This window comes from Pyricularia pennisetigena, chromosome 6 (assembly GCF_004337985.1).
Source record: "Pyricularia pennisetigena strain Br36 chromosome 6, whole genome shotgun sequence".
Classification (NCBI taxonomy): Eukaryota; Fungi; Ascomycota; class Sordariomycetes; order Magnaporthales; family Pyriculariaceae; genus Pyricularia; species Pyricularia pennisetigena.
In genome coordinates, this window is record NC_043744.1 from 1,472,959 (window position 1) to 1,494,916 (window position 21,958).

Sequence of the window (21,958 nt, forward strand, 5' to 3'; positions counted from 1 at the left end):
ATTAATATAACGATAATTTATGGTATTCTGCCGTTTATAGCGAGTATACATAAAATATTCGCATTATAATGGCAAAAGAAAATAGTGTACCCATAATATGCAATTAAACATTCGAATAAAAGAATAAATAAAACTTATAGAAATATATAGTATTTTGCGTTAAATTTATTGGAGTTTGTTAATTATTTAAATACCGGCCGCGTCTTTATAACCACTGTATTTGGAAAGATATTAAAATATTAAGTAAAATTTGTAATTTTTTATTATATTTAATTCTTGCTTTAAATAATGGTATACAGTATTAACTTTAAATTAATTCACAATTTTTATAGCTTAGTAAACTTGGTATTGCAAAGTGCATGCAATTATCGATTAAAACAAAAGTTTTATAAATATTTTTATATAGATTAACAATTTGTTAAAAAATCAAATAATTTATGCAAATATTGGTAAAATGAAAATATTTTTACTTAATACATTCTTTGATCAATTTGTAAATAAATTTTATATAAATTTATTCTTTTTAGATTTTATTTAATTAAATAAAGCAAAAAATACAAAAAAAACACAAATTTAGCATTTTTTTGTATAAAAAATAAAAAGGGCCGGTGTTGTAAATCGGGCTTTACGTTGACGCTTATTTATATATATAATTCACTTTTTCAACTTTTGGTTTTATTAATGTTAGAATTGGTAAAAATGTAAAAGCATTTCGATTGTAAAATATATATAAAATTGGATATATTTTACCTATCCGCATATTTAACGGCTTATATAATTAAATATACGTACAAAAATGTGATATTATATTAAATATAAATATACCACCCCCCACGTGCAAAAACCACAAAATTCGGCTGCAAAACAAAAATAATATAAAATTAATTAAATAAAGCAAAAAAATTAATAAAATATATATTTAGCATTTCTTTTTATAAAACAGTTTTTTAGGACCGATAGTATAAGTGGGATTGGGTTTGGACGTTTGTTTACATACGTAATCAAATCTCTAAAACTTTGGTTTTATTATCGTTAAAATTGGTAAAAATATAAACGAGTTTCTATTGTAAATTATATACAAAAAAATATATACTTTGCCTATCCGCTCATTTAACTGCTTATATAATTTGGTATATGCACCAGAACCTAGTATAACGATATATAAATATATACGACCCTCCACGTGCAAAAATAATAAATTTGGTCAAAAATTAAAAATAATATTAAAAAAAATAGAAAATCGAAAAAAAAATCGAAAAAACAGTACCGCTATAAACGGATTAAGGGCAGGTGGTATCGAATTCGGCCATTATAATAAATAAGAAAATAAATCGAATCGCTGCTAATAGCGGTATTAAACGCTATTTTCAACGATATTATATTTTTTCAATATTGTGTATAATTGTGGAATAATAAAGGAGTTTCGGTTAAAAAAAGGCCAAAAATACCGCCATAAACGGCGAAAATCGACAAGTTGTCCTTAGACCTGAACCAGAGCGTTCTTTGGATGGACCCACAGGTACATTGCAAAGCCGCAATTGAGCCACGAAGTGGATCAATTGTGGAGCTCTGGGCTTCAGGGATGAGCCCTGAGACTACCAATGTAATTGGTCGAAAACCCATGTGGCTGCAAGGTACATGGAGCGCTCGGTCCCCATTGCGAAGCAGGAGGGTCTAGTCTGAGCACTGAGACTAGCTCCCACGATCGTTAACCTAAATAGCACACCCTACCTGAATGTATGCCTCTCCTATCAATTATTCAGGCTGCACGTGTACGTTAGTGTGCGTTAGCTGGCTTTTTGAAGTTGGGCGGCGATAATAATCCCGCATGTGCGGCCAGCAAGAACAGTTCAGCTCATGCCCGCATTTCCTTCGATAATTAATCAATTTTCAGGTGCTCTCATTTCTTTTCATGAACCAAGATATCCTCATTTTCCAGTTGCTGTCTATGAGAAATGACGGCATTATCGCATCTCAAGCAGCTTGAAGAATTGAAGAATACTCCGCCGCTGGGCTGGGTGCTTAGGAGGGTCCCGGACCATGCTTGCATTTCTACCACCAAAGCCTTGTACTATTGATATCAGTTAGCTACTGCTTGCAATTTCGTCATGATTTGGACTTGTCAAGATTGATACCGTTTAATAAAGCACGCAGATTATATTCGAAGAAAAACTTCAAATCTAATAATAACAGTTCAATGCACAGCAATGCTGCCAGCAAAATAAAATAGTATTGATGTCCTTCAGACTACGTTGCTCGGAAAACTTATCAATATCTAACCCGATGTTGCTAAAGCAAAAATTACCCAAAATACTTTTTGAGACAAATTTTCGCCAATTTACGGCCCGCGGGTATGCCTTTAGCAACAGTAAAGTCGCCCCTGGTAACATCGTGTCTGAAAGTGTGCAGGAGCTGAGCACCTCCTTCGGATGAATGTGGAACGCCTCAACGCTAATGTAATGCCGCTATGCCTCTGGCACATTCAAGGTCTTGCAGTTCAACTGAAGACTCCTGCGTCGCCTATTTTACCTTGGTGTACTCGACAAAGACACGCCAACCAGAGGTACGGTAGAGAGTACAGGGCCAGAAACCATAAACAGTGAAGAAGGACACGCAGAGGCAAAAATGGCAACGTCACAGGACGCATAAACGATGCACTTGCGCTGTGGCGGTATATAGGGGTCATTATGGAGCACCGGGTACTTCAAAAAAAAAAAAAAAAAAAAAAAAAAAGACCAAGGGTCCTAGAATAGGGAGATGTAAAAGTTCAGCACGATCAAACTCCAACCCTACCTGCCGCCTCCTTAGAAAACCGGGGCACTTGAGTGAACACTGTCTACCTATCGTACACTGCTTACTGAGACAGATCTTACTGCCGTAGTGTCCATCTGTCATGCTAAATATTCAATTTGTTTGTGCCGAATTTTCTATCGCGCAAGTTGCAAGTTTTACCGTCTCCTCTACAAAGCTCACGATACTACTAATGTAGTTACGGGCGGTATGGGTGCCGGGATTCTCTATGTTTCTAATGGCTTCCGACGTCATCCGGAGAAGTTTGAGATCTTCCTGGCATTGAGGATCTCGGGGCTGGAGTAGAATGTTTAAAAACACCCTTACCGTCGCTTGCACGGGGTAGAATATGACCATCCTAGGAGACTCATTAGTCAACGGATCTTGTATGAAAAAGAGAAAAGGAAAAAAAGAACAAGACGTACCAGAAAGCATCAGCGGGCATGTTTCTCCCAGGGGTAGCCAGAAACATTAGTGTTGAGCGGCTGGCCTCTACGCATATGGCCACACTCGAGTTCACACCCTTCAGAGTCTCACTCCCGTGCGTAGTTCCAGAGCGGCACCGGCCGGTGGCCTGGTGTATGGTGGCGACCAAATGGCGGTATTCAAGGTTTGTTATGATAAACTGCATCATCCGGCTGGGGTCAGGCGTATCGCTCGGCATATAGTCTTTGCCGCCGTTGCAAAGCCTCGGCCGGAATTCCGGTTTGATGGAGAGACGCCAGGCCTCCAGCTCATCGTCGAGCTCACGGATGTCTCGGAGGAGCTCGGCGTCGGACTTTTGAATTGCAGAATGTGAGTGCAGATGTTGCACTGCTTTGGACTTGATGATGGAGAGCCTCAGGTCGCCGGGAAAATGGGGCTTGCCCGCGTGGTCCCACTCCGATCCGAGGCCGCTCTTGTACCCATCAGGGAGAGTGAGATCACAGTGCTCGTCTGATATGGAAGGTGGCTGGCGTAAGCGAAGGGCCAGATCCTTGTCCAGTACGTAGAGTATCCAGAAGCACTGGCGCAGGTAGCATTTCCAACGCCACGCGTCCTCGGTCTCGTGGGGAGGGCTGGGCGACAGGCAGTCGATCCCCTCTCGATGGGCGCCCATTGTGAACAGCGTCCGACATGCGACCGAGTGGAACAAAAATGCCACTTCACAGTCCCTCGAGAAAAGGTGGTAGATGGCCTAGGCTAGATGCTCAGCCTATGAGTTTGGGGATTTCGTGCGAGCCCGGTAAGCACGTACGTACCTGCATCAAACAAATCTGCACGAGGTGGATACTGGAGCCAACCAGCATCTGCGGCAACCCATTCTGGACCTGCAGGGCGTAGGGCTCGGTAGTCACCGGCGTCAACCCGGGCGAGGGGATAAATACGCTAGACATGCACAAGAAAGACAGGACACACATCCTCGCCTCATCCTGGTAGCTGGCATCCAGCTGGCCTTGGGGCTGATAGGCTGCGGCGATGGTACGGCTGAAATTAGAACGGTCGACGACCGGGTAAACGAGCCAAATGGGACTGTTATAATAAGTTGCGAGCTGCTCCTCCACGACTTCCTGAGCAGGTAATTGAATCGTGGACAGCAGTGTGTTCGCGCCAGTAAGGCTGCACAGAGGACTGGGGTTGTCTTGGGCGTCCAAGGCGGGGAAGGAGCAATTTTGTCCCGTCCGGGACTCAATCCAGCCGAGGCCGCTAGGCGAGAACATGGGCAGTCCGGAGCGGGAACTGATATAGCCAACCTCATAGCCGGCGAAGTGGAATTTGCAAAAGAACTGGGACGGATGGTCATGTGACTTTGGGAGAGATGCCGAAGCGCCGAACCGGCTGTGTGGGGGTCCGCTTGCCGGCAGGCTGAGGTGCTGCTCTGCCGAGGCCCCGGGCTTATCCGGGATCCACGTCGGCTCGTCAGCCAGGGTCCGGCTGAAGGCGTCTAGTCTGTCGACAAACTTCCTGTGCTCCGCTTCCCTATGGCGATAGACGTCAGTGTATTTCACGTGCCGGTGACGTGGGCGGAAACGAAGCCACAGGTGGGCCGAGATAGGTGACGCACTTGCGAGCTTTCGCACGCTCTATCCGCTTTCTGAGGAGGACAAAGGTGCATGGCAGGTCGTGGTACTGGCAGTAGTCGCACCGCGGCTCACGCCCATCACATTTGATCTGCAAATCGGCATCAATCAATCCATCAATCAATCCATCAATCAATCAATCTATCCAGTAGGGTGAACCCATCGGATACGTACTTTTCGCTTGCTGCAAGAGTCGCAAGCCCTCCTCTTGGGTACCGCTTTCATTGTTTGCGTGATGCACCGCCGGATTTGTCGTACTCGTTGCCCTCTGCATCAAGGGATCCGTCGCCCCCCCACTTGGTGCAATTTAGGGTGTATTGTTGCACGAAATCGCTTACTGGTCTGTCCCTGCTGAGCCACAATAAGAACACGTTGGAGAAGTGCGGGAATTTGAGATGCCATCTGCGAAGGGAACGGCAGGTTTGTCGGCTTTGCAAACGAAACGGGTACAGGGCACGAAACGAGACGAGAACGGCAGAAATTTATCGGATTCCCGCTGAGTCAGCGGAATTCTAGTTGCCAAGTGGCGGGGCCTGCCAGATTCTCGGAAAGCTTGTCCAAACTTCCCGCCGAGTCTAAGTTAGCGGCTGCCCTAAACACTGAGTCGAGGCCCAGCCCAAGACACACAAGACAACGGTGGGGCCCGGAATTATGCGACTGTAAACGTGACATCCCACAACGACACGGTCGGTTTGTAAGCAAAGCAGGCCAAGCCGCCCAGTGGCAGAGACCCTGAGATGCCGGCATGCTGGCTAACGACGAGACAAAGTCGGTATAAATTCCAAGCCACAAGGTATGCTAGAGATGAAAGGGGGGAGACATAACCACTATAGCACACAATTGCCTGGACCTACAGCCACTAGTCTAGACTAGCGTCCAGAAACATCACCACGGCCCTACCACCCAGAAACCCCAAGACAGCCGACCATGGCGATTCAGTATCCCAAACTGCGGCTCTACCGCTTCCCAGGAAGCTGCTCGCTCCTGTCGCACATGGTGCTCCGCCACCTCGGCATTCCCTTTGACGAGACGGTCATGAGGTACGCCGCCGGGGGCGGCTTCGAGGCGGCCGACGGCTCGATGGACGCCGCGGCTTACAAGAGCCAGGTGAACATGTCGGGCCAGGTGCCTGCCTTGGCGGTCCGCGAGGCCGGCGACGACAACGGCTTCGTCATCACGCAGAACATTGCCATCACCAGCTACGTCATCGAGTTGGCCCAGCAGGCGGGCAACCCGGCGGCGGCGGTGCTGAACGGCGAGCCGGGCTCGCTGCTCTCGCGAATTCGCGTCCTGCAGTGGCTGAGCTACCTGGCGTCGACGGTGCACTACATAGGCTTCGCGCCGGGCATCCGGCCGGACGGCTTTGCCGACGACAAGTCCGTGCACGATAACCTCGCCTACAAGGGCCGCCAACAGCTCGTGCGTGCCTTTGAACGCTTTGAGAAGGAGTTAGGCAGCGACTTTGCCGTCAACAACGCCCTGACCACCGTCGACTTCTACCTGTACGTGCTCTGGCGCTGGACTAAAATGCCCATGTTCGACGGCCTCATCCCTGGCGAGTACCCCCGGTTCGAAGGTCTGGCGAGGAATGTGGAGAAGCTTCCGAGCGTTCAGGAGACCCTCGAAGCCGAGGGGCTCCAGAGGATATTTTCCGAGTAAATTGCAGAATTTCGCCGGGAGGGTTTGATAGAATTTCTCACCATAGCCTTGCATGCATAAATATTTTGTTTCGTGGGCAGACTCGTCAATCCCCTTTCCCATGAAAAATTTTTTTTTTTTTTTTTTTTTTTTTTTTTTTTTTTTTTTTTTTTTTTTTTTTTTTTTTTTTTTTTTTTTTTTTTTTTTTTTTTTTTTTTTTCCTTCTCCCATGGCTGTGTATGTGGCGTGGAATCCAGGGACAAGGTTCTTAGACTCGAGCCATTTGCATGGGTGGCGCGAATTCGCGGCCTAAGTGTGCATGGAATATGCTGGCAACCCCAGTATGTCGGTGCATTTAAACTTTCTACTCGGCGTCGTATGGCCACCAATGGCGAAAAAGAGTTGGACATCACAACAGATAGGCGGGGCTCCCCATATCGTAGAAGCGTTCGATTCTCGACACGACGCTAGCGACCTCCTTTTTTTTTGTTAGCTTTCTTGAAAGTGCGGACGAAGATGGGCAGTAGTGCGCTAAGGGGGAAGTATCGCGGCAGGACGTCAACGGCGACGTAGCCGATTTGTTCGGTGCGCGACTCGAGGGAAGTGAGTGACGCGGCCACTCGCGGGGAAGCAGGAGCATTTGACGATGGCGTAGACGATGGGCTGCCTCTGGTCAAAGGGATATGACTCTAGCACGGCGTTACTGATGCCGTTTCTGCGTTCGAGGAAAGGGGACGTGAACAAGGTCTATAGTTGCTCAGAGACATGCGGGCAAATGCGCACCGCGTACCTGTACAAGCTTGCTAGGGCGCTGGTGCACATAGCCATTGGCCGTCTTGCTCAGGTAGACACTCAGCCAGCGGTCGATAGTGTAGAGCCGCCAGGTTTGCTGAAGATCTCGAAATCGCAGATGATCACGACAAATACTTCCTAAACATGGATTATGTTTGTTTGAACGTCCAAGGGGCGGAGCAGCCGGTAAGCAAGGCGGGGCCATCCTTGCCAAAATATATTTTCATTATTACAGGCCTCCCCCTATGAAGGATCAAAGTTTATACGCGAACAACCATGTTACTCCTTAAAGTTAGCCTGGTATTGCATTGACTAACAAGCTATCGACGTTAGGTTTGGTATTGGTAAATGAAACTTTTGACTTATAACTGCTTCAAACCTTTGTATATTCAAGCCGCTGTTTGGGAATAAGTGTACATTACTGCCACAATTCTGTAGGTGAATTTGTTTCAATTGCTATTCTATATTTGCGCTGGATACGTCGTTTGACCGGATGTCAATTGGGAATGTCCTTGTTGCTTCCAAATGAATTAAATATGAAGCGGTAAGCCTCCCTAGCCTCTTGTCAAATCGCGGTATATTAATACGCAGTGTTTCTTGCCTGTTTTGGCCAACTTGTTACAATAATGCCTCAATCTCGCTTGTACTTGGCTATTCTCATGTTTGCATTATCGTTCAGTCTCTCTTCCCTCAAAAATAACATTTTCGGTAACATCATGTTGAGCAATGTGTAGAAACTTGAGTCATTAGCCACAATTTGTCTATTTGCGAAAAAATCGCAATCGCACCGTGGTAGAAATGAGACACCCAGCAAGTTGAAGCCTATAGCAATGATGTATCTCAGTCTGGCGTTACTTGACATTCCACACAGCAAAGATACTACAGAGATGTTGCAGCTCAACGGTTGGAGATTCTGATAATCTCACAGGCGCCGCGGACTTGATCACCTTAGGAAAACCATAGCACTGATATTGTTAATCATTTCTGCACTTAACGGCGTCGCAATATGGGTACCACTGCCTTTAGCCTGTACCACAAGCTCCGTCACCCAAAGTCAACTTGCCGACACCGATATGCGACACCAGTTCCCCATTATATTGTAATCTAATTCACTCTATCAAAGTACAGGATAATCTAGATGAAATGTCTGATTGCTGATGAACTAGCTTTTGAGATCCATCTCCCTGTGATGAATATGAGAAGCAACAAGTCTTCAATAGCTTGCTGGGTCGATAGTGAGTCTACCTCCATCTGTGAGCAGGACACTTCCGTTAAGATACGCCCCGGCATTTCCTATCAAGTAAAGCAGGGCGCCAGCAACATCTGCCATGTTACCAGCTCTTCCGGCCGGCATGCTGACGTAATTTATTTGATCCGTTGTTAGGACGTTGGTAATCTCACTTGGGTACAGTCCCGGCGCAATGACGTTGCTACGAATGTTCCAAGGAACGAGCATAGTGGCGAGGATCTTGCCAATGTGAGTCGCGCCGGCTTTGCTTGCCGCGTATGCGATGCCGGTGATGCCAGTGCGCTGAAAGCTGGCAATTGAAGAAACCGTGATGATCTGGCTGCTGCGTAAATCGCCAGACGCTGGCGCGTTCATCCGCGTGGGATCGTCCAGGGGAAGTTTGTGATCAGGCCAGCCCCTTTTCACATTTCCTTGGTGGAGCAGAGGTAGGAATGCCGCGCTGACGTTGATGACGCTTGCTGTGTTCGTCCGAAGCACGTCGCTGGCTGCCTCGGACGCTCGCGCGAGTATATCGCTAGTTTCTTCAATGGTCGTAGCCGAGGAGATGTTTTGAGGTACATCTCCTCGTCCGGCGTTGTTGATAAGAACGTCGATGTGTCCAGAATCCTTCATGATTGCGTCGGCTGCCGACGAGACCGATTCTGAAGACACCACATCGCAGACGATTGGCACAACGACTTGAGAACTCTGGTTCAGGGCTTTTGCGGCTTCAGCAAGAGCGTTTTGACGCCGGCCTAGGATATAAACCTTGCGGGCACCTGTTTGGACGCAGATGGAAGCCATAGCAAGGCCGATGCCTGGGATTGGGTTGTAAGAACATTAGCGCAATTCCTTGGAGGATGAATGAACATGTTTGTCTTTACCAGTGGCGCCTCCAGTAATGACAACCACAGAATCTCTTGCCGCAAAGAGATTTTGCGTGTTGATTGGGCTGGAAATATCCATCTTGTCAAATGTCGCAGAATACAAGTCTTTTTTGTCCTGGTTGTAGTGAATGATGGCGAATCAGCCGAGTCTGTAAAGCCTACGAAGCGATTTTGAAAGACTATTTATACTACGCTTTACCAGCATATAACCTGTCCTCCAATATCACGTGCATTTTCATACACGAGAAGTGTTTACAGAGGCAGGCCAAAAACAAAGTTGCAAAAGGGAATTGAGGGGACCCCAGTCACCTGGGTGGATCTAAATGTGGGTTGTATAAGACTATGCCACATTCGCAGAGAACAAAACCACGCAGGACTGACTGGAAAGCCCGAATCTCACGGCGAAAATATCTCCGCGAGCTTCAGAGCAACGTCGGATAGGCGTCTTGTTTTGAGAGAGCGCTCTGCGGCGCGGCGTACCGGATGTTTGACTTGTCCGTACTTGACAATCTCCACCAACTTCCTCCAGGTTTTCTCTTTTCAAGGCCATAATGTGGGGTATAACTGGCTGACTAAGCGGGAAATCCCTTTTTCATGGCCGAGAAAGGCTGAGCTGCTCGGTACCGCTACCGCTCAGTACAACCTGCCAGGTTGGTAAAGAGCACCCGCAACGTAGATCCTGTGGGTCAGAAGCAGGATTCTTGCCACGGCAATCGAAAAGCCAACTAGGTTGAGGGAAGATGGATGAGATTCTGCAGATATACTACGTAGTAAACTAGGATCTTGTTTGTACTTTTTCTTGCATTTCATAAACTGAAACATCTTATTTTATTGTACAATATTAACCCCATATACGATGTTTGTTAAGCCTGTTACGAGTCCCTATAGGTGCCCTTTCTTACCTCGGCGGGCTATGCACCAAGGCTAACGTTGGGCTCCACATCTCCGACCCCCCTAAAGTCCGGCCCCCTTGAAAAATGTAACGACGAAATACCCCTTTTATAAACCGATTTAAATGTAAACCTATCAACGCACAATAATACAATCATTGTCAGGCTCTCCCGGTTCGCTAACCTCTTCTCCATCGTTCAAATCCTCTAAACAGTCCCTATTATTTTCCTGTGCTTCATAAACGTTTTTTTTGCTGACCAAAAGCTCGTTGGGATCCGGAATTACCCTTTTCCTTTTGACCGGCCGTACCGCCTCCAATTTTGCTTTTAACAAACTGATTTTTTGCTGAGCTTCAGCCAATAAGATATCCTTGGTTTCGAAGCTTTTTTGGACTTTTGCAAACAAAAGCCGTGAAGTGGCGTTACTTTTTTCGGACCGGGAAATTTCCTGTAGTTGAAGTCGAATATCTCGGGTCGTTTTAGGGGTTTTCCAAATAAGTAAAGATTGGTCGTTAATTTTTTGGTTTGGGCTTTCCGGTGTTTTATCCCTTTGGAAGCCGTTATTTCTACCTTTTTCGACGTTGGCGTTGCTATTTTCTAATAAAAACGGGTTTAAAAGTGGTTTTGCCAAGTTCACCGGCCATAACCCCGTCGTACGCCAACCAGATTGAATGGTTTTTGCTATAAATGCTTTTGATCTGGCTTTTCGATAGCAAAGTAGAAAGTTTCGTTTCCCAACAACCGTTGAACAGCAAAACTGGTTTACAAATCCCAGGTGACGTCGATAAGCTTCCTTTAACGGCCCAAAAACCGATAAATCCAACGGTTGAAGAACGTGCGACGAATGAGGAGGTAAATATAAAAGCTGAATATTATTTTGGAGGCAAACAAGCATAAACTCGTCGCTGACGTGTGATCCGTGGCCGTCGAGAACTAATAAACGCTTTTCAGGAGTTAAAGGTTGGGTATTTGGAATAAACACCTTTTTTAACCATTCGATACCTGTTTCATTATTTGTCCACCCGTTTTCTGTTGCATGAAATTGCCAGGTATCGAAAGGACTTAAATCAGCTGGAAACCATTGTTGCTGTACGTTTTTCCCCTTAAATATAACGAGGGGAGGTATAACAGCCCCCGTAGCTGATACACATTCGATTATGCTCGTCCAACCCCGCGTTCCAGGCTCTTTTCGCTGTAATGGCCGGATTTTATTACGCCCTAACACCAGGCCATTAGATCCTTTGCCTTCCATTATACCTGTTTCGTCCATATTCCAACGGTTGGCCGGTTTTATAGTATCGATAACGGGATTTTTCAAATAGGACCACCAAGATTTAATTACCTCGGTTGTAGCCCCATTAACCCGGGCATTTTCTATTCGCCGGGGCCTTTGGGTTTTCAAAATTGGATATCGGGCTATAAAACGGCTAACCCAATGTTTCCCAAGGCTTTTTCTTTCTCCGGCGGCCTGAAGAATTCGTTCCGCAAAATAGCGTAGTTCTTGATGCGTTGGCGGAAGGCCTAACGCGGCCTGCGCAAGTACCCAATCTGCCAAATAGGTCTCCTGCTCCTGTGAAAGCCTTTGACAAAATCTTTTCGCTTGTTGAATTGACTGGGCCCCCTTTAAACGATCGTGAAGGGTACTCCGAGGAATACCCCATTTTTGCGAGGTTTTGTGAACTGATTTGCCATTTCTTATGTCAGAAATGGCAGCAAGAAGCTGATTTTCAGTGTACTGTTTCATTGGAAAGTTTGGAGCAAGAATCTTCAAAATGCAAGTTCTAAAGTGAAAAATTCGTCTAGATATTTATAAAATAAAACAAAGGGTTGACGTGGCTGAGTAGATATTTTTAGGGGCCGGACTTTAGGGGGGTCGGAGATGTGGAGCCCAACGTTAACCAGCCTCTTTGAAGGTCTGACTGTGATGTCCTCCTGTGTAATGCGTCACAAAATCTCAAACCGTCTCGCTTTTCGGAGTTAAGATTACATGACGTGGATTCATTATGGAGGATAGATTTGGGAGACTTTCTTTATTTAAACATTCCTGAAAGCTGAGGGTCACATTGGGGCCCACTCAATACAGGACATAGAAGAAAACTTTAATGTTCGTAATCCTATGTAAAGACCCTACGCCGAGCAAAAACCCCGTGCACAAGCTGTTTCTTATACAAAATGATTACCATAATCGCTGACGAATTCAGGCTGTTGCATTGGTGACATTTACCCCGTGGCTTGCTCCGCTTATGCTTCAAGCTGCTTAGGCAATATTCACGCTCGGTTGGGTACTGTGGATCCCTTCTGTTGGAATCTGCAGAAATTATGGACCACATTTTGCTTCAGGATCATGTTTATCTATCGGAGCGTCAGTGTTCACTATGAATCATTTCCAAACAAGGCGGAGTCACACCTCGCATTTTCCTCGTGCGGCATGGTAGATCTCTTAGTCTATTTACTGGAACACGGAAGATTATGTTTTAGCGACCCATGTTTTTATTTTAGGGGAAACGCAGTCATTTTGACTCCTGGCGCAATCGCAACTTTGAGGTGTGCTCGCTATTCTTGACGTAATTTCAGCCACGCTTCATTATTGACGTTGACTGCGCACAAGCTACAAGGAAGGCAAACCAGCCTTCCACATAGGAACACGGTGCATATTTAGGGATAAAGACTGTCATTATTCAAAGAGTGAAGTATTGCCACTCTTGCTGCCGGCAGTACTGTCGGTGTTGGTGATGATGATGGTCAGACATTGGTATATTTGAACAGTGACGTGAGCCGAGAAACTCAAACAGATGGCAGGCATTTATCACACATGTACCATTGTGACCAATCTCCCAGCATCGAGTTCAAGTCTAAAACATACTCTTTCGTAGTTATTTTGAACAGGCTGTACATCAAAATATTATTCTGCTTTTTCCCGTTAACGGTCAGCGTTGGCCAGTGGGCTGATATAGCGATTGAATCTTTTTTGAAACTTGCGATGCTTCTACACGGTCAAAATTGAACTTCAATTGCCTTTTACAATTATTTGCACCGGTCCAATGACTCCTAGCTAATGATAGTAGCATCTTAATAAAGAGTTCCCCTCCGCTTTCTTTGGGTCTGGCACTACCTAGCACAGATGTTCTTTGCTTCCGGCGTTGTCATGTATTTGTCATCAACCGTTGGCTTCGGTGTGCGACAAGCGATGCCGAAAAGTCTAAATGACTTGGCGTTTCTCCACATCCATACAACTCGGTTTTATAATGGTCACATGGAAATAAGTCGTGCATAGTCCGTTCAGGGATACTATTTTAGGGGGGCAGGGGGCAAAGTTCAGGCACAAATGTCACACGTTTATCCCGTCTCAAAGTAATGACGGGCTTCATTGGCCAGATTTGGTCAAAACCCCCCCGGAACAGGTCGGCTGGCAATACCGGCAAGTCTTTGCTAGCCAAGCAAGACTGGAGGCGGACGGGCTCGGAAATATCCAATTTTCCACAACCCATGTTTTCCATCGGCGATATGGATTGGCCGGCAGCTAGCGCTCAAGGCCCCACGTGTGGTCGGGTGTCAAAGAGGAGTGCGACCTGACAATGATACGCAGTGATAACTCGGACAATTATAGCCACTGTACAAGACAGGACAAGAAAATATAAAAGTTCAATTCACGGATATTTTCGCATTTTTTTATTCTTTTTTTTTTTTTTTACTAAATCAATCAGCAAGTCCTCAACATCTCACCACACACTTTTATATCCTGATCCTACAAACATACCTAAACCACAATCATGGGCAAAACCCAAGTTTTGCAAACCGAAAACATCGGTCAAACCACAACCATGGGAGCAGTCGAGCCCACGCAAACCAAAAAGACCCAAGTAGCCATCTCCACGGAAGGGTACCATTGGATTGACAAAGCCATCAACAGCCTGGACCCGTACACCGATTACGATCTCATCTGGAAGCTCATGTCCAGCTACAAGACGTCGGATTTCATCAACAACCTGAACTACACCATGGCATTTCCAAATTTTACCATCATGGACCACGCCGCCGCGACTACATGGCGTGACGACGGCGGCAAAGTCCTCAACAAGGCGGCAAGTCGCGCCGAGGCGTCGGAGCAGCACAACATGATATGGTGGAATTACGGCTCCAAGGATCCGCGCACCCGTGCCGCCACCGAAAACGTCAACAAGATCCACGCCAATCTGGCCCGCCGGTACCCCGGGCACTTCTCCCACAACGAAGACTTCCTCTACGTCCTCTGCTCCACTGCCATCGGGATCCATCGCCTGCGGCTCGCGGTTGGCCTTCCCGGCCTTCCCGAGAACCAGAAGATTGCCGCACATCTGTATTGGAAGAACATGGCACCCATGTTCCACGTCGAGGGGCAGGGCCCGGTGAGGGACTTCCCCGACAGCTTCGAAGAATGCATCGCCACGGCCGAGCGATACGAGAATCAGCCGCGACCCTACACGGCCGGGGGCCGCAACACCGCGCTCGCGGTCCTCTACCTCTTTGCCTACCGTTACTTCCCGCCAGGGTTCCGCTGGGTTGGTTACGCTTGGGGCCGTACGTTTGTGACCCCTTCGACAATGCGCGAATATCGCATCGATCCCGTTAATCCCGTGCTCGCCGCCTTTTTCATCTTCCTTACCAAACTGATCTTGGTCATCGACAGCCTGCTGCCGGATCCCAAAATCAGCTTCTTTGAATCGCTTCATGCAAAGCCCGATTCGGAGAAGCAAAATAGAGCGCAGGAAATCAAGTCATTGGATAAACAGTTTTGCGCCTTCTTCAACCAGAACGTTGAGACCCAAGCCTGTCCATTTGGAAGGAAACAGGAGTAGAGAGATTAGAGAAAGAGCTAGCTTGTATCCTGGTCTTGTTCTTTCATCAGACCGATGCGTTGCTGTACAACTCTAACAACTAGGTCGATATGGACTCAAGTATATCGATTGGGGGGAAGCTCATGTACTCGGCCCGTCTCAACACACAGAATCAGCATGGCACTGGCGTCAACAATCAAATCCGGCGGATTATTTCCACTGAAGAAGATGACACGCATAGACCATACTAAGCCGATTCAGACAGCCAGTTTTGAACTTCTGACCAACTGCCCGGCTAGGATATGGTTTACTTGTTCAAGTTGTTCTGTCCAGATCTGCCCCTGTGAGCGCTATAGGCTATACCTGCAGTGGACCAACCGCCAGGCCGTAATATGGTCTGCACTATGGTTCAACGGGTGCAACCAGATCGACAGACCCGCCGGTTTGGACCTGAACCTGTAACAGCAGTGCCGTTATAATCATCAAAGTACAGTTTGGAATGGTATTCAAGTTTGAAATAAGGGTAGAGACTATTCCTTTATACGGATTCTTATGCTACCAAAAATAAGACTATTCTCAATATCAGTCACTATCATGATTCGCCAGCTACTGTAGTCTATGAGCTTTTAAAATGCCGCGAACATTAATCAAATTTGCAGACCTCAAATAGCATTCTGCACCCTATCAGACCAGGAAAATTCCCTGGTGAAAACAGAAAAGCCACATCACTAAAAGATTTTCTAGCTCAAGGGTGACAATGTCAACCCCTTGTGTGGGACCAGTGAATTAATTCCTAGCTACATGGTCACTGATTACTACTATACTCCGGCTGACCGCAGTTTACATCTGCGGGTTAATGACAATGTGGTCGGTCCTTTGGGGACTGCAAAGGGCGATATATATGTACTTCAACCAATTATATTATTCTCTGGTTGCGTATGCCACTTTGACAAAAAATGTCACCCAGTGCTATATTTGTGGATGAGGGCATCAAGAAAATTATATTTCAAGCCATGCGCTCGAAATTCACAATCTCAACATTCCGCGCTTCCTATGATTTGACGGCTGCCAGGCGAATGTCGTAGACAAGCTCGAGCTTGGCCTTGGGATTGCCCTCTAGAGGCTTAAAGTCCACAACTAGCTCATTCTTTACTGCGAAGACGGAGTCATCGACGAGGTATTTGCTGCTCCTGTCAAAGATTTGAGTGGTAAGGGGGCTGTACTCTTCATTCCCCGCCTGTGGAACAGATAGTCGGTCAACTTGCTGCGGTTTGAAATAAATATATGGGAAAGCCATGGTAACTTACGATAATGTGGATGTGAGCTGGACGGTATGGGTGGCGGTCGAGAAGCTGGAGAAGCTCACCAGCCGGGCCTGCGCAGGGAGCTTATCAGTACGAAATGCGCGTTTTTCTTTTTTTTTCTTTTTTTTTTTTTCTTTAAAAAGAAAAATGGCAGAAGCTGTTTCTTGCCCACTCACCATCGTACGGCACCGGATAAGGCACTGGTCTCAGACAGTACAAGCCATAATAGCCATTCTCGTCCGTCGTAAATTTGCCGCGCAGGTTGAATTCTGCCTGCTCCGGATCCTGCTGCTCGTACAGGCCGTTCGTGCTGCACTGCCAGATGTCTACGGTAACGCCCCTGATCGGCTCGCCTGTAGCAACGTCCGTCACTACACCATGCATAAAGGTCACTTCTCCATCCGAAGGCATGGTTTTAATAATGCTGGAATTGTTGGCCGTTGGCGGGGTGTCCTTGCGGAAGAAGGGGCCCAGTATGGCCGATTTGGTCGCCTCGTAACCGGCGCCGGCGAGCTTTTTGCTTGTAATTTCGTCCACCAAATACTCACGATTCTAACCCCAGCACGTCGCACATCAGCTGCCCTTCGTTCCGGCGGTCGTTGCTCATCTGGCCGCAACGATTGATCATTTCGACGCCCATCATCCATTCGTCAACCGTAAGGTCGACTTCGCGCGCAAAATCGTGAATATGCCTGATGAAGCTTGTCATGACCTCGGCGATGCGTGGATTTGTCTTGGGGCCGATGGCTCTGATGACATTGTCGGTGAAGTCGGGGTCGTACTGTGGCTTGACATTGCCATTGGGTTTGTGAGGGGAGGCCATATTCTTTTTGGGGGTTGTGGTGATTGTTTGTCGCATGCGATGTGAAGGGGGCGTTGTCTTTTTCTCCTCGATCTTCTATCTCTGAGGCTGGGTAACTTTCATTGGAGGACGAAGGACGAAAGACAAGATTGTGGTGGTGATTTAATATCAGACGACGGATGACGTTTGTGTGAAATTGCATCCGTCAGACGTGCATTTGGTAGGATCGTCGGTCGAGCTGACAGATTGTGTGCTGCCAAGGCTGAAATGAGACGAAATTAAAATAAAATTTCACGTCAATGATTTCAATTTCGGTATGCACGTCACTATCCCGATGCAGAGGTGCCAAGGTTCACTGCCACCATTGTACGACAAAATAAAATGCCGGCCATCGTCAAAGGCCACCTGGAGAATCCGGCAGTGAAGCTTACCGGCTGCGGGACCGTAACCCGCCAGTAGCTTGACCTGACCCCGCACGATCGCCGAGAAAACCAACCGAAAAAGAAAGCTATAGGGGCTTGTTTGTTATCCGATTCCGAAGGGAACAGAACCGTACCCAGCCGCCCGAGACTTTGCGACAATTTCTCTTTCGGTTTTGAGAACGCACCCGACATCCGACAGAGCCGGCAAACTCTCACTCAGGTGGATAGCTCCTGATCGCAAATGCGACCCTATGTCGCCACCCCAAAAGAACAAGTATTTTATTGATATGTCCACTCAAGGCGGGTATTACCTAGTTATCCAACCCACTCGTCTCGTTCCCCGCACAAGCTGATTAAGGATGTGATCTATCGCAAAGTCTGCCCCTCGCCAATCCCTCAACCGGGAGGGGGCCGATTTAGTCCATTTTCTGCCAATTGCTTTTTCTCTCTTCGTCTATCATTGTGTTTTTCTCCTCTAATCGATACGCACCCTATCCAAAGAAAATAAGAAAAAAAAAAAAAAAATCATGGTAGATCCGCGCTATTCCGCAACCGTCGAGTCGTGGCGTCTGCTCGACATGATACTGGACTCGTTCGCGTCGGACCAACTATCGCTGCCGACTGCAGCTCGCTTGCGCGTTAAAAGCAACGTCACCTTTCGTGCGTGTCGCGATTTCCCATATTTCCCCATTCCATTCAAGGAGACCGAGACCACAGCAGCCCTCAAGGCCGTCGAGGCAGCCGTCGCTGCTGCGATTTTGGACGCCCGGAATGGTGTGCATGAGGGGAGACGTATAACGGTCGACCTGGAAAAAACGACTGCTTTTTTGTTTCAGGCATATCTGGCCACTGTTGGGAATCTGGGGAAGTTGGATCCTGAGGTAAAGGACTTGCTAAAAGGCCTGTTTTTTTCTTTCTTTNNCCCCCCCCCCCCCCCCTCTCTTCTTTTTTTCTCTACATGTTTGCAACGTAAAACTTGGTAGAAAGAACAAAATAAAATTCTAACCGGCTTATAGACACGGATTTGCTCAAGGCCCAGTCCGATCCCTATCGGCGCATGAGCGCGAACCTGTACGAGACGAAGCGTCCGGGAGAATATTACCATATCCATGGATCTCTGGAAGCTTCGACTACTTTGGGGATGGTTGGCCTGGAACCCTTCCGCCCGGATCTCAAAACCCATCAGGAAATCTCGGGTACCATCGAATCCGCAGTAAAGCAGTTCACAGTAGAGGAACTTGAGCAGATGAATGCAGAAAATCGACAAGCCGGGGTGCCTGTACTCAAGCATGAAGATTTTCTCAAAACGCCTCATGTATGAACGAGTCCCGCTTATTCCCAGGTACGTTAACCATATTACATTTTGACCAACCTGATATCCGATATGTAGGGCCAAGTGATATCCAAAAGCACCCCCTGGTCAATAATACCCCTCGAAGAATCGACATCACCGTGCCCATTCCCCCCTGCAAAGGACAACCGCCCTCTGTCCGGGGTTAGAGTATTGGAAATGTGCCGCATAATCGCCGGCCCGACAATTGCACGGATCCTGGCCGAATATGGCGCCACGGTGCTTAAAATCACGAGCCCGAACCTGAGCGACGTACCGTTTTTCCAAGTCGACGGCAATATGGGCAAGCACGCAGCAGAATTGGACCTTAAAACGACGGCCGGCCGCGCCGAATTCGACAAGCTTTTGATGGAAGTCGACGTTGTGGTGGACGGTTATAGGCCTGGGGCCTTGGAAAAGCTCGGCTATGGTCCTGAAGCTTTGAGCCGGCTGGCCGAGAACAGGGGTAAAGGGGTAGTTTATGTTAACGAAAACTGCTTCGGCTATGAGGGCGAATGGGCTCACCGTCCAGGCTGGCAACAAATTGCGGATTGTGTAAGTAGGCCTGGTGGCCTTGCGACAGAAATGCATTCTTTTCTTTTTTTTTTTCTTTTTTTCAATCGCTCTTAAATACGGCAAGCATTCCCATTGCAAACTACAAAGCCACCTCTGACAAACCACACAAGGTTACCGGCATCGCCTGGGAGCAAGGCCGTTTTATGGGCCTGTCGGAACCCGTCGTGCCGCCATTTCCCATTTCCGACTACGGCACCGGCTGCATGGGCGCCATCGCCGCGCTGGCGGGGCTGCTGAACCGCACCGAACGCGGCGGTTCCTGGCACGGCCGCGCGTCACTGGTGCAGTACGACATGCTCCTTTTCCGCGCCGGCGCATACCCGGACCACGTTTTGCGGCGGTTGCGGGAGGAATGCGCCAATTGGGACGGTTTCGAGGCGCTCCGCCACGACAACAGCGTCGACCAGATCAGCGGCGCCGTGCTGCGTGGGATGCGGCAAAGGTTTTCGGACTTTTTTGCCAGGGAGGACCTGATGGATTCTTGGTTTTCGGCAAAGTACGGCGCCGAAGTCAGGGTCGTCGCGCCCGTCGTGGAGATCGAGGGGGCGGAAATTTCTTTTTCGAGGGCAAGTCGGCCGAATGGGTCGGATCCAGCGACGTGGGATTTTGGTAATAATGGGGATTATCGGATGAAAAGATGACGTTTGATGTACTGGCTGGATGTATATTAGAATAACTTCTCTTATAATGTCTAGGTAATATTGAAAATAACCCGGACGGCTAATAATTAGAATGTTTCCATTCAGTTCACCAAATATCTGCCAGTTTTTATCGTGATCGATTGTTTAGCTAAATTCAGTGTTTATTAGTTTCAGTCCTCATCCCTGAAACAGAGGTCCACAACAGTTTCAATGCTCACACTACAGTAGGCTGAGAGGTATATGGAGCGTTCGGTCCATTTTGCGAAGCAGGGGGGTTTAGTTTAAGCATTGAAGTTACCGCTGCAAGTATTTTAAACCGATCCTCATACTAAACCAGCATTTTAGTGAGCAGCAAGGAGGTAGGCAACCTTAAAAAGTGTGTAATACCTAAAGAAACTTGCTATCTTTAATAATCTGTTCAGAAAATGTATGTAGTGACACTAATTTCCGGTTTTTTCCTCAACATGTTCAGGAGAAGTATCAATGCAGATAATACAAACACACAATCCGCTTATCCTAAGGTCTAATCCTTAAATGTCGTTTTTAGAGATTCCCACCAGCCCTTTGAATGAGGCACTGTAATCGGCCGTCCCTTAGCATTCTTAACAATTTCCCCTTGGATTCTCATAGATGGATCATAGAAACTGCTGTGATAGACAACCGAAAAGCCAGTAGGCATATTACCCTCTAAGGGAAGCACAACCTGACCATCTTTAATCGTTACAGGTCGATGCAGCACATCCCAATTATCCGGCCTCCTAAATCCTTCGAACTCTGCCTCAGGAACGCAATACAACTTGAGCTTTGGAATCCCCAAAGCCAGCATATATGGGTGGTCAAATACCCAATCTTTGTGTTGAAATTCTTCGCATACTATCCTGCCTACCTCTCCTTGACCTGGAACAGTTATTGTAATCAAAAATAATGGGGCTGCGCTGGCGTAAGAAGCCAATGAAATTATTAAACCGAAAATAGCTGTGCAGTACATTTTTGCAAATGTTGAAAATTGTGTATGTTGATGGAAAAGGCTGGTTTGAAACTTGAAAAGTTATATGAAATGTTTTGGAGTGTGGTTTTAAATCAACACTTGTATCAGCGTGCATTTGTTTATCTGTGTGTTTAACGTAGAAGTTGTGTAACGTGAGAAGCCTTAAGCGGTTTATATAGATATTTGTTCAGCTATATGAACAACACGCATAGATTAACAAAGCGTTAGTGGAACAAGTATAACAAGGGGGAGAATTAGAAATATTACACAGTCAAACTCAAATAGCAGAATTTTATAACAACAGCGACCAAAAATAAAACTACAGTATAAATTGGGATGGTTATATATTCCCATTTAACGAGCAAAATGTTGCATTTCCGGCCAGCCGTCCAGGGGTATAAAGGCCGTTATTATGCACTGTAGCATGCGATGTGTTGGGCGTTATAAAGTTCGTAAGTTCAACTTGGGAATAGTTTTAGCTAAGGCCAGATAAAAATTTGGGTGGGGTTTCGGTAGAAAAAAGTCGCATAATGGATGCGTTTAATAACAAAACTAACTGGATTCATTTTAAATGTTTATTAAGGAGGTTGACTGCGGATCCTATGAAGTTCCTGCTGGTGTATCTCAACAGTGCAATATAATTTATTGTGTTAATAAAAGAACGTTTACTTTTGCCTAACGCTCTTTATAGTTAATTGAACGATCGCGTACCTTTACCCCAACCATTGCGGAAACTGTTCTTTTTTTTTTTTTACAAGCTATATCTAGCATTATTTAGCCCCGGTGTATTGAAATA

General features: G+C 46.8%; 6 protein-coding genes across 6 annotated transcripts; 3 read left to right on the forward strand and 3 right to left on the reverse strand.

The window, feature by feature from the left end:
* Positions 1-2,904: 2,904 nt before the first annotated feature.
* PpBr36_04248 (uncharacterized protein) lies at positions 2,905-5,075 on the reverse strand (the record flags this gene model as incomplete). The annotated part of the gene is made up of 5 exons (XM_029891411.1): positions 2,905-3,148; positions 3,216-3,967; positions 4,032-4,749; positions 4,835-4,941; positions 5,025-5,075. 5 exons carry the CDS (start codon positions 5,073-5,075, stop codon positions 2,905-2,907), a joined length of 1,872 nt encoding a protein of 623 aa, XP_029749271.1.
* A 702-nt stretch (positions 5,076-5,777) lies between these two features.
* On the forward strand, positions 5,778-6,509 carry PpBr36_04249 (uncharacterized protein; the record flags this gene model as incomplete). Its single annotated transcript, XM_029891412.1, has 1 exon — positions 5,778-6,509. The coding sequence occupies one exon, from the start codon at positions 5,778-5,780 to the stop codon at positions 6,507-6,509; it is 732 nt and encodes a 243-aa protein (XP_029749272.1).
* A 1,984-nt stretch (positions 6,510-8,493) lies between these two features.
* Positions 8,494-9,474, reverse strand: PpBr36_04250 (uncharacterized protein; the record flags this gene model as incomplete). Its single annotated transcript, XM_029891413.1, has 2 exons — positions 8,494-9,326; positions 9,393-9,474. The coding sequence occupies 2 exons, from the start codon at positions 9,472-9,474 to the stop codon at positions 8,494-8,496; spliced, it is 915 nt and encodes a 304-aa protein (XP_029749538.1).
* A 4,581-nt stretch (positions 9,475-14,055) lies between these two features.
* PpBr36_04251 (uncharacterized protein) lies at positions 14,056-15,120 on the forward strand (the record flags this gene model as incomplete). Its single annotated transcript, XM_029891414.1, has 1 exon — positions 14,056-15,120. The coding sequence occupies one exon, from the start codon at positions 14,056-14,058 to the stop codon at positions 15,118-15,120; it is 1,065 nt and encodes a 354-aa protein (XP_029749537.1).
* A 1,030-nt stretch (positions 15,121-16,150) lies between these two features.
* On the reverse strand, positions 16,151-17,226 carry PpBr36_04252 (uncharacterized protein; the record flags this gene model as incomplete). Its single annotated transcript, XM_029891415.1, has 4 exons — positions 16,151-16,336; positions 16,407-16,474; positions 16,580-16,923; positions 16,952-17,226. The coding sequence occupies 4 exons, from the start codon at positions 17,224-17,226 to the stop codon at positions 16,151-16,153; spliced, it is 873 nt and encodes a 290-aa protein (XP_029749536.1).
* Positions 17,227-18,154: 928 nt separating this feature from the next.
* Positions 18,155-20,174, forward strand: PpBr36_04253 (uncharacterized protein; the record flags this gene model as incomplete). Its single annotated transcript, XM_029891416.1, has 4 exons — positions 18,155-18,401; positions 18,644-18,942; positions 19,018-19,512; positions 19,644-20,174. 4 exons carry the CDS (start codon positions 18,155-18,157, stop codon positions 20,172-20,174), a joined length of 1,572 nt encoding a protein of 523 aa, XP_029749535.1.
* Positions 20,175-21,958: the final 1,784 nt, after the last annotated feature.